This window comes from Juglans regia, chromosome 16, assembly GCF_001411555.2.
Source record: "Juglans regia cultivar Chandler chromosome 16, Walnut 2.0, whole genome shotgun sequence".
Taxonomy (NCBI): domain Eukaryota; kingdom Viridiplantae; phylum Streptophyta; class Magnoliopsida; order Fagales; family Juglandaceae; genus Juglans; species Juglans regia.
Genome location: NC_049916.1, coordinates 7,954,566 through 7,967,242, shown reverse-complemented (window position 1 = coordinate 7,967,242; position 12,677 = coordinate 7,954,566). Strand labels below are relative to the sequence as shown.

At 31.6% G+C, this 12,677-nt stretch overlaps 1 protein-coding gene across 1 annotated transcript; it reads left to right on the top strand.

Moving 5' to 3' along the window:
* The first annotated feature begins 6,711 nt into the window (after positions 1-6,711).
* On the top strand, positions 6,712-9,606 carry LOC108980085 (plasmodesmata-located protein 6-like). Its single transcript, XM_018950900.2, has 3 exons — positions 6,712-7,678; positions 8,842-8,985; positions 9,100-9,606. Exons 1-3 carry the CDS (start codon positions 6,934-6,936, stop codon positions 9,108-9,110), a joined length of 900 nt encoding a protein of 299 aa, XP_018806445.1. The 5' UTR covers positions 6,712-6,933; the 3' UTR covers positions 9,111-9,606.
* Positions 9,607-12,677: the final 3,071 nt, after the last annotated feature.

The window sequence follows — 12,677 nt, the reverse complement described above, 5'->3', positions numbered from 1 at the left end:
GTCTTCTGTCGAAGACTGCCAAAAAAAATGTAAATGCATGAATCGATAGTGTATGGTCATTGTTTTCTTATTTTTGTCACATCAGAATTAAAGAAATCTAGGGTTTATCACATTGTTGGTCCTACCTAAGTCAAAGCTGTCTAATTAATAGATGAACATAACGGTCAAGGTAAACTATATTAAACAGTGCACCCTTGTAATGCTTGATTTCGACTTTCTAGCACTTATTGAAAGAGTTGGTATACCAATTTTCCACCGGTGTGAACCTAAAAAGACGTTTTCATATAGCATTACACTAGTGATAAATGCAGAATATTTTATATAATATTTTTCACAATACATTTTATAAAATACGAGTATTTTTATAAAATGATATTTTTTAATTTTATAAAAAAAAAACAAGAATTCTCGCTCGTATTTTTGAAGTGTTGCAAGGACGATATTTTTTAATAAATGTGAAAAAAATAATTTTTTAATATAAAATTGTAAGAAAAATTATATTTATAGTCTTAAGATGCATAAATTTCACACAATTCTTTTGAAAAATAGATAAATTTGTGACCTACATATAAAAATTATTTTTTTAATAATAATCTTAGTATTATTCATTAAAAATTAAAAGAAAAATTCTTCTACTTAACAGTCTTATATTATATTATATATTTATAGAGAAAAAAAATTAAAAAAATAAAAAATAAATAAATGTGTGGTGTAAGATTAATTAATAGAATATTTCAATTAAAAAGCATCTGTCACGAGCACCCACACATTTTGTGGGTTTGCTGAGTTGGCAAGGGAAAGGGAGAGATAGAGACTTTAGAGCCATTGGGGCATATGATCCAAAGGAAATAGGTAATTGTAAGATGAAAGAGCAAATGAATGGAACATGAATTAATGTATCATCTTTTGTAAGCAATAATAGAGTGTTAGATGCTGATAGATTGTCTTATATATATATATATATATAGACTATATGTCTCTTTCCCACTCTCTCTTTACTTTTTGTTCATGGTTGGCCTTTTAGTTTTATCTTCTTTTCATTTATTTAAGTTTTCTTCTTAAATTTTGGGAATCTTTCCTTTTTCATATAATATATAAAAAAAAGTGGTAATATTGATATATAGATAATGTGAATGGTATAAGAGGAGGAGAAATATCAATAAATATTCTATTATTGTTGCTACAATGCATTATTAAAAAATGAAAAAAAACAAAAACAAAATGGAGAAATGGAGAGATGGAGTGAGGTTCTATCTGAGTTGCGTCTATTGCTGGTTGAAACTATTTCCAAATTGGGTGGTACGTGCTACTCAATCCCTTCCCTTCAAGTGTACATTTTAATTAGTTTTCTTTTTTAAATGGTAAAAAAAAAATGTATTAGTAGTAACTTATTTAAATATTATAAAATAAAATATACTAGCGGTAACTTTGAGCAGTACACTTAAGGGGCTAACTTAAGTGTACCGCTCTTAGGCCTGGGTTTTGGCCTTTGATTATGAGAATTTTCCTCCATTCATCCTAAGCTCCCGTTTGGATTAAAAATTCACATCAATTCATCTCATCTTATTATTATAATTTTTTTAAATTTTCACACAAAATATAATAAATAATTCAACTTTTTCAAAATCTAAAACAATAATAATATTAAAAAATAATATTCTAATAATATTTTATTCTACTATTCACAAACCATTTCAACTTATCTCAACTCATCTTTAAATTTAAAAAGAAAAAAATCCAAACACAAAAATCAAATAAGTGGAAGGAATGCTAAAGCTAAAAAGAAGGAAAAAAAAAAAAAAAAAGGAGGAGGAGGTAGAGAATTACCTCAATTTCGTGCCTTAAGTAAGTAAGGGGGTGTAAAAAAAAAAAAAAAAGGGTAAATTGGACTAGACCGAACCGGTGGGTTTGGTCCGGTACCAATTTTATTTTTCTTAAACCAGGCCAAAATCGATCCGATTTCAATTTTTCTTTTTCTAAAACCAAACCGGTTCATATAGATATTATAATTTTTTATATTGTATATAATTTTTATATATAATATATAATTATATATGAAATAGTTTTATATTACATGATAAATTACTAATTAATATAATATTAAAATTTAAAATCTTATATCACTATAATCTATAATACAATTATAATATATATTATAATATACTACAATATATTATCACTATAGTATTATATACTATGATATATTATTATATATATTATATAATATATAATATAGTATATTAAAACCAAAAAATAAGACCGAATCAGACCGAAATCGGTAAAACTAGAATTACCGATTTAAGGGGTAATCAGTGCGGAATCGGTTCTTAAAAATGTAAAACCAGTGTATATTAATTCGGTCTCAAGTAGGGGTGTAACTGATTCGGTCCGGTCCGGTTTTGGATAAAATTTAGGACCGAACTAGTATGTACCGGTTTTGTATTTTTCAAAACCGATTACGCACCGGTTACCCTCCTAAACCGGTACTTCCAGTTTTACCGGTTTCCGGTCCGGTCCGGTTTTTCAGTTTTTTTAAAAAATATAAATTTCACAATTTGTCATTAAAAATTTGTTTATAACAAAAAAAAAATTGTTTTATACTTTTATTAATATATTAGACTATATAATAGTATTAATATTAGACTATTGATATAGTTATAAGTTATATATTAGTATTAGTTATAAACTTTTAGTGATTTAGTATTAACATTTTATGTAATAATTTATAAATTATAATAAGAAATTATTTCATATATGAATATATATTATATATAAAATTTCACATAAAAATTTATAATTATACATTATATATAAAACTTATATATATATATATTAATATTTAATATATATAAAATATTTTGTATAAAACTTAAATATAAAAATATTATTTTTTATTTTTTTTAATCAACCGGTCCAGTCCGGTTCAAAAAATCCTGGAACCGGATCCGGACCGGAACCGGCCTGTTTTTACATTTTAAAAACCGGTTCCGGACCGGACCGGTTCAAAACCGATAAAACCGGTCCGGTTCGGTCTGATTTTTCGATTTTCTGATTTGAGTTTACACCCTTACCTACAAGTAAGAAAGAAATTGACACAATCTTATACTATTTATTACTCATTTAATAATGCTTGAAATATTTAGACGAGCAATAATAAATGTCTCTCTCTCCTCTACTTGAGGCCCTCCAAATTCAGATAAAAATTCAAATAAAGCTTTATCTGTCGAAAACTCCATTAGAGAGAGTTGGAAGCTATAAAATTTAAATCCTTTTAGAGTAGAGAAGAACATGGTAGGTTACCGGAACCCTAATTAAATAATGAAAATAGAGGGCAGTCATATTTGAATAGGATCCTGTAATTATGGGAACCACTTCAATCTGGTCCCTTTGCTGCAAAAGTTGGTAACATTTGAGCCAACCCCATTGGCCAGAAACTGCTCTACTTTTTTTTTTTTTGGGTTGGCTATCCGTTTTGTAGAATGAGAATAGCAAACTTCAAGTCCAAGTACATGTTAGTTTTTTAACAAAATATTAATAAATGATTACTATTTTATGTTTTTGCAAGAAATAAATTATTATAACTAAAAGAATAATGTTATATACAGTTATAAAATATACGAGTACCGTACAGTCACTTTAAAAATAAGATCTACTATTAAAAAATAATTTTTTTTCATATAATTTTTATATTTATTTTTTTAAATGACTATACGATAGCTATACACTCACAATTATAAATATCATTTCTCTTTTTAGAATGTGCCATTCCGTTACTTCCGTCTGAAGTCTCTTAACAACAACCATGCCAACTCAACAACTTCCCACGTGTCTAAGAAAAATATAGAAAATATTAAAAATAGGTACAAAGTCAAACATCATTTCAAACGGGAAAAAGCGCAAATAAAAAGTAAATCAAAATAAGAAAAAATAATGGAAATTAATTTTAAAGAGTATATAAAATATAAATAATTAAAGTTTCGTTTAGATTTAGAAAATATTTTATCTTATTTTATTATTATAATTTTTTAAATTCACATAAAATATAATAAATAATTCAACTTTTTCAAATATCATTTTGACTTTTTCAAATTTTAAAATAATAATAATATTAAAAAATAATATTTTTTTTAACTTTTATTTTTTATCTAAAATCATCTCATATCTGAATCCAAACCAGCCCATATTCTCATCAACTTAAACTTTTGAAACATATAGTGATTTCACATACTATTAAAAATTTTAATAAAAATATCTCTAATCTTATCTGAAGTAGAGATGTATCTGACAATAATAATCTTGTTAAGGAGCTTCACCATGATAAAAGAGTAGTCAATCTTTATATGCTTTGTCCTTTGTACGGAAGATAAGGTTGGAGACAAGAGCAATGACTCCTAAATTGTCACAAGTGTGCACAGGTGTAGAGAGAAGAGGTATGTGAAGATCTTTGAGTGGCATGCTGATTCCAAAACATTTATCATGGAGCGCTAAAAGGCATAGATGATCTGTTGAATGAGAGTGCGCAACAGTTGCTCATAGAACCTGTGATTATTATATTATTTACAAACACTAAGAAAAAAATATGAGTGTTGTTATGATGATAAGTAAATAAAGAGTAGTCCACTTGAGACTCATCAAAACTAAGTGTAAGTAGAGCTTGAGATAGTTGATTAAACCGACTTCGAGGGGCTTGTCTTGGCTTGTTTTAAGACATAGATGACCTTTTTGAGTTTGTAATCAAAATAGGGTATAAGGGTCTTGAAAACCAACCGGTTGCTCCATGAAAACTTCTTCAGTTAATTTAGTCAAATAACCATGTAGAAAGGCATTTGATACATCTAATTTATAGATTGGACACTTATAATGGATTGCTAGACCTAAAACCAATCGATTTGTTATCAGTTTTATCACGGGATTGGAAGTTTTAGTATAATCAATTCCATATTGTTGTTGGAAGCATTTGACTCTACACTTTATTCAATTTAATTAAATATTTCATATGTTTGACTCACTTATTGAGAGTGAATCTGGTCCATATATGAGAGAGAGTATTAAGATAAAATATAAATAATTAAATTTATTTGTTTTCATCAATTTAAACTTTTAGAATAAACAATAATTTGTCTTCAATCTCTAACCATTTGTCTTCAATTTTCAATCTTCAAGCAATAATTATGTGAGTAATAGTAAAATTATTTAAATAAAAATATTTTATTAAGTTTTGAAAAAAGAATTATAATAAAAAAATTATAAAGTTATAAAATTGTTGGAGACTAGACACTATTCCACGTGGGAAAGTAGCCCACGTTCAAACCATTAACCATCTAGAGACTAGAACATTTGACTAGTTTGCCACACTATAGATATGATTTCGAATCTTCGATAGTCTGGCTGCGGGGCCCATCTCAAAATGGTTTTGATGCTGACGTGGTCAACCATTAAAGTCTTCACCATAATGCATGGACTTGGAGATGGAACTAGAGTCTAGGACAGGTGAGCTTATCTACATATTATGATTCCGATCTCCTTTGAAAGCTGTGTATCCGTTCCTCAAGCTTGTGACCCAACTAAATTTACCTCAATTATCATAAAAAAAATATTTATAATTTAATTATTTTGTGATTAAAAACATGATCTGTTTACTCTCTCTCTCTTACTTTAAGAAAGAATAATATATTAGAAAACATGCTCTCTCGTAGTACTCATTTTCATTAAGTACGCTAAAAAAAAAAAAAAAAAATTAGAACCATATAAATTATTTTTTCATTAAATTTCCTATTTAAATGTAAATTATGTTTAAGAAATTATGGATTTGCAAGTTTCTTCGGTCTTTTTTATTTTTTGGATTAAAAAAAGGAGCATACATGTGACGGACCATATGAAAAAAATTGCATTTAACATTATTCATTATAAAAAAATTATTTATTTGTGATCAATTATTTCTTATAAAAATAATTATTTCTTATCAAAATGAGTATGTTGTCGTCATAAATAATTCGAAAATCATCCTAGCTAAGCCTACTTTATTAAAATTTTGATTCATTTTCATGACATGGATCAGTAACTAGATTTGATGACATCATGTCCGATGGCTGTATTTGCTCCACAAGATGGTTAATCTTTAGCTAGCTAGGATTTATCATGCTGATGTATCGTTGGTGGCCATTGAATTAAGGAAGGTAAGGTTGCCCCCAATTGTAGTAGGGATGGGTCTAGCTAGATCTCTCCAGCTTGTAATAATGTTAAGTTTTAATTGATTTCTTTCCTTGGTCACCATTATCATGGTTTTAATTTTTTTTTAATATTTTCTTTTAAGTACTTTTTTAGTATCCTTAATTATTAAAAAAAATTAAAAAAATATATAATTTTACTAATAATTAATTTCTTAACTATTAAATAAAAAAATAAAAATAGTAAATAGGTGGTAAGAAGTGATAAACTTATCATTATCCTTTCACAAAAAATCAAAGTGTGTTTTAAATTTTAAATTTTCGTTTTAGAGTTTTTTTATTTATATTTTTATGGCACACACTTATTAAAAATAAAAAATAAATAAATGTGTAATATAAGGGTATTCCTTCCATGCATATAATTTGTTTATCTATTTCCTATTCTATTACCACCTTCCTGTGTTTTTCTTTTTTTTTCACTTACCTATTTTTGTAAATTCTCTCTGTTCTAACTTCTAGGTAGTTTCCTTAAAAAAAAAAAAAAAAAAACCAACCTTCTTAGGTAGCTTCAAATCAATCATATGCGCACCCCATACATCAGTGTCTGGCCTGAATCCCTTACGTAGTTTCTCCTCAGAGCAACCAAAGCTCTCTCTCCCACAGAAACACAACTGTTTCAGCTCTCAGTTCCGAAATACTCATAGCTGATAGCTCCCCGATCTTCAACAACCTCTCCATAATCTCTCTACCTCCCTGAAACATAAACATGTCTGTGAGTAATAAAGCTGTTTCTTTGCTCTCTCTCTGTGGTTTTCTTCTCACTATTTCAACCCTCACGACTCACTCGGATTCCGCCATAGATACCTTCGTCTTTGGTGGGTGCTCTCAGCTGAAGTACACGCCGGGTTCACCGTACGAGAACAGCGCCAACTCGATCCTCACCTCCCTGGTCAACTCAGCCATGTTCACCACCTATAACAACTTCACAACCACCGGCTCCACCCAACAAGACACCGTCTACGGCCTCTTCCAATGCCGGGGAGACCTCCAGGATAGCGACTGCGCCCGGTGCGTCGCTCGTTCGGTGAGTCAACTCGGCACCCTTTGCGTTAACTCTTGCGGTGGCGCGTTGCAGCTCGAAGGTTGTTATGTGAAGTACGATAACACCACCTTCTTGGGTGTGGAGGACAAGACGGTGGTTGTCAAGAAATGTGGTGCGCCGACGATTGGGTACGACTCCGACGCGTTGACCAGGAGAGATGCCGTGCTGGCGTATCTGGGGACTGGTGATGGTGGGGCCTACAAGACCTTCCGGTCGAGCACCTCCGGCAATCTTCAGGGCGTGGCGCAGTGCGTGGGTGACTTGAGTGCCGGCGAGTGCCAGGACTGCCTAACGGACGCCATCGGAAGGCTGAAGACGGAGTGCGGGACCGCCGCGTGGGGCGACATGTTCTTGGCCAAGTGTTACGTGCGCTACACTGAAGGCGGCGTTCGCTCGCACGCCGGAGAGGGTAAGCAGTTTCGCCACCCCAGATGGTGGTTTCTGATTTTCGGTTCTTTTTTCTTTTCGGTTCTTTGGTCTAACATTTAGTTGATTTTAATGACTTAAGCAAGCAAGACCCTCTTGGGTAATTTTGAATTTATCCTTCACTTCGTTGGAGTGTAAATTACTGCGTGTGAATTATGAGTTTGCGTGGTGATTTGGGTGTGTTCAAATTATTCAAGGAGCTTTGTGTAAATGGTAGTTGTTCATCTTATTTCTTTTGGTATGTGTTTGTGTATTAAGAGTTTGGGAGACTGAAAGTTGTCGTCTTGTATTCAATTTTTAGTGTGTTTGTTTGTTCTCTTTTGGTATGGCTTATTCTGATGATGCTTCAGCAGTTGGTGCCTTGGGAACAACTAATCACTCTGTTTCTCATCAAATAAGGATCTCTATGATCAAAACTCGAAAGCTTATTGCTTATCATGGGTCTAAAACCAAGTTCCAATGAACATGAATTTTACAAGAACTTGATGACCGGGTACTTTTCTCTTTTGGGCCATGGATAATTATACAATGGAGGAAAGCGAGAAGGCAGTCCTAAGTAGTGTTTGGGGGCTTTTGATTATGATTTGCTCAAGGGGAAAAGGAAAAAGAAAAGAAAAGAAGAAAGAACTTGGGTTTGACTGATTGGTAATTGAGAATATATTTCCAGTGTCAAAGTACCTAGACTTTCTTGTATAAACAAGAATGGTTTTCTGGAAAGCATCTGTTTCAATATTTGAATGCTACAAGACATACGATGCCTCATAAAAGTGTGTCTCATTGGGAACTGAGAAAGAATCCGATGCTGCTGACCCTAACCATTGCGTTTATGTCCTATATGTTCTAAACTTTAGAATTAAAACAAAGCAGAAACAGAGTCCTGCTATTGGCTTGGTAATTAGCATTACAACAACATCCCAATTCAATGGAAATGCTGCCCTTATGTTTAGCTTATTGAAACACAGCTTGATGTCCTTCCATGAAAAAAGTTCTATCTGCAAGTAGTATTCAATGCCAACTCCAAACATTTTCTCAAAACTGCTGCAATTTAGAGTGCTTTCATTTTCTAGTTTCCAATCATAACACTTCGTCGTAAAATGATAGTGCCAGATCAATTCTAATTGTTTGATATTCTTGATCAATTTATAGATTATGATAATGGGAATGATAAAGACAATGATGATGATGATGATGATGAGTGGGACAGGACGCTTGCAATTATAATTGGAAGCATAGCAGCAGTTGGATTGCTCATAATATTCCTTTCCTTCTTAAATAAGCATTTTGAAAAAGGTAAAGGTCATATGAACATTCTCGATTCTGGCTTTTGTTCTTTTTCTTCTTTGACCACTTTCTTCTTTGTGCAAACACTAAACCTCAGTACCCTTTATTGCATTTCCTTTGCAGGTTGTAAGTAAATTACAATCTGGTGGATGGTATTTCTGGATCTGCTCCTATCAACCCTGTTTCCTCTGGTAAATAATTTGGCTTTCGGTGGCTCTTTTGTGTCTCTTTATAGGTTTTGGTCTTTATCTTTTTCCTCACCACTATCACTTTCTTTAAGTTCCTCTTTCAAATTTCCTCTGAAGAATACTTGTGAAGGTAGATAGAAAGATGTCAATGGAGCACCTTGAAACAAGTGAAAAAGAAAAGTTGTGATACGAAGAAAAGCTCAATAATGTACTCCCACTTAAGTCTTAATAATGTTAGGTTGCCTCTAATCTTTATAAAACAGTTGACACTTTAGTGAAAAGTGTGCTCTTTGTAATGCTGTGGACAGTGCCTCTGTTTGGTGATATTAGAGTGCTTTTGCTTTAGTCTAATAATATTAGTTGATCTTATCAATGTAGAGCTCTTGATTTAAACACCAAAGAATCAGATGATGTTTACTAAATAAATGCCTGAAACAAAATAGATGAGAGTATGGAAAAGACATTCTAGTTATGCATATGGATTGAGGGTGTTTACGAGCTGTTTTTCATCAACAAACCTTTATCTTTGTATGAACTGAAGCCAACCATCATGCTGCACTTGAGTAAAATGAAGAAGATTGTGTTCTTGGTAGCTACATTATGTTACTGCAATTTTTCTTATAGCCTAAAATTCCACCACTTCAAGACTATCCTACTTTTCAACCAAATCAATGGTACGTTCTGGGATCATATCTGCCAAGTCATGTTTCACCAAGCTTTCTTGTGTCCTAAAGAACTTTTTTTTTTTTTAAGTATGTTGTATGCATGATGATCCCCACCATGACTATACTAAGGTTACGAGAAAAGGTATTTATCATCATTTTGACCATCATCTCCTGACGTGGTATTAAATAATTGAAAAACTATATTATTTTTCACTTCTGTCAATTATTAGAAGTCATATTAGGAGATAACAAGATGTTAAGATATAAAATAAATAATAAAATTTATATCTTCTCATCAGTTTAAACTTTTGGGATAAGTAGTGATTTCACATGGTATCAGAACAGAGGTCTTGAGTTCGAACCTTTACTCTACACTCTATCCTATTTAATTAAATATTACACGTGTTGGGCCACCCATTAAGGAGAAGTCTGGCCCACACGTGAGAAGGAGGAGTGTTAAGATATAAAATAAATAATAAAATCTACCTCTTTCCATCAGCTTAAACTTTTGAAACAAGTGGTGATTTCACACAAGATAATAACAATTCAAAGGATGATGAATAGCATTTTGATTGGGTTACTATCTACTATGATATGCTTCTATATCAGACTGAATAATGTTCTAAAGGAGGAAGATTTGTAATGGAATTTAGCAGTACCATAAGATATTGGTTCTGTGTATAAATCTTCTCTCTCATCTATTATCCATTGCTTTTGGGTTTGCTTTTTTAACTTGAGATGTTCTTATTTTTGTCCCAATTTCGGTGCTTGGCATCAAACCCACTGCTTTAATCCACTTTTTTATCTGCTGGCAAAGAAGAGTTAAAGCCAAAAGAAAAGGAAACCAACCCTCTTGTCTCAATTATGGTTTTGAAACTTCTTGGTGTGTTCATGAGGGCCCCTGCCTGCCTGCCTTGTGGAAGAATCATATAATGATATATCACAATGATGTACTGATGTACTCAAAAGCCTTTCAGTTTGCAGTTCACAAAAGAAGTAGAAAAGTGACTAGGCCTGGGAAGCAGGAAAACAATAGTAAAATCATCTGTGGCCATGGAAAACTCTTTTCTTGCGTAATTTTTATTCCTGATAGTTATTTTCCACTCCTACAGCCCTGCAATATCTTTGCAAGGAGATCCAGCCTCTGAGAAATGAGCTGGCTCATTCAACTAGCTAACGCTAGCATACATTATATCTCAAACCTACAAAATGCACTAGAATAGTTGCAGTGTCTTTCTACCTAATGTAGTTTAATGCCACAGCCAATCAGTCCACTTGTTGGATCAACTTAAACCACTTTTTGTGGTCCACCTAAGCTCAATCAAGGAACATGGGTCTAAACGGTTACACTTTGAATAGGGGGTGGCAATGCGTGTTTGCAGGTCGTATTCGTGTCGTGTCAAGTCATGTACATTTGACTATATAGATCAACTCAAACACGACACGTTAATATAAATGTGTCAAATTTTCAAACTCTAACACGATCTCTTTAAATAACGGGTTGTATCATGTCACATATTTTGACCCATTTAATAATTAATTAGAAATAGGTCAACATAACATGACTCATTTTAAATTGTTTTATGTAAATAAGTTGAATTAACATGCATAACCCATTTAACCTGCTTAACATAATTTCACATCAAAATTAAAAACTATATTTATTAGTAGCCACAATATTTAAAAATAATATTAAGACTACATACTAACAAAAAATATCAATATTTTTTAAATTTTAACCTATAATTAAACCAATATTACAAACCATATAATAACAAATAAAAACATAAGTACATAATTATAATTTCAACAATACAAAACATAAGCATATTGAAAAATACCAATATTACAACTCAACAATAATAAAATTTTCATTTTGAAATAAACTTCAAACGGGTTGATTTTGGGTTAAACAAGTTGACCCGTTATTTACCCGTTTATTAATTGTCTTATTGGGTCAACCCGTTTTTACTCGAGTTCATTTATATCAAACTCAAAACTGCTAATTTCGTGCCGTGTTCGTATTGTGTTCATGAATCGTGTCACATATTATCACTCCTATTTAGACCTATGGTTTATTGCGTCGCTCCATTTTGTTTTACCTCCCTCACTCTCTCTCTCTCTCCATTACTGCAATTATTGTAATGGAGTTTTTGTATCCCTGTTTTAATTTGATGCATCCTTGATTAAAAAAACATCATTGACCAAATAACCCTTCAATATATTATATATGGGATCCAAGCATAAAGAGCCAAATGCCTAGTGGAGTGGATAACAATCCCACATATTTTATCTTGAGGGCTCAGCCACGAAGAGGTAAATGATCCACAGATCGACAAGTATTCCCATACAAAATGAGTCGGGTAAAGGAAAAACCTTGCAACCTGCTGGATGGTGTCTTCACAGCTTGTGGGGAGAAATGAGTCCATTGCAAATCTGTAAGCAATCTCTTAACCTAATTTAATAAGGAAGCTCACTTAAAAGCCTACAAAAGTTCTTACATTTTTTTATTAATTTAATTAAAATTATGTAAATTTTAAAAATTAGATGTATAATATACTATGAGAGTAATGGTGGCTTCATACTTCATAGCAATCCCATAAACACATGAAGTGTTGTGTGCTTATCATTTTTATTCTTTTATCTCTTTGTTTCCAACTTTTTAAAAATTTCAAGATTTTTTAATAAAAAAAAACTTAAAATAATATTCTCCAAAGAAATTTGCAGACTCTTAGGCTGCGTTTGAATGTTGAACTGAGTTGAGTTGAATTGAGTTAAGATGATAAAATATTGTTAGAATATTATTTTTTAATATTATTATTATTTTAGAATTTGAAAAAGTTGAATT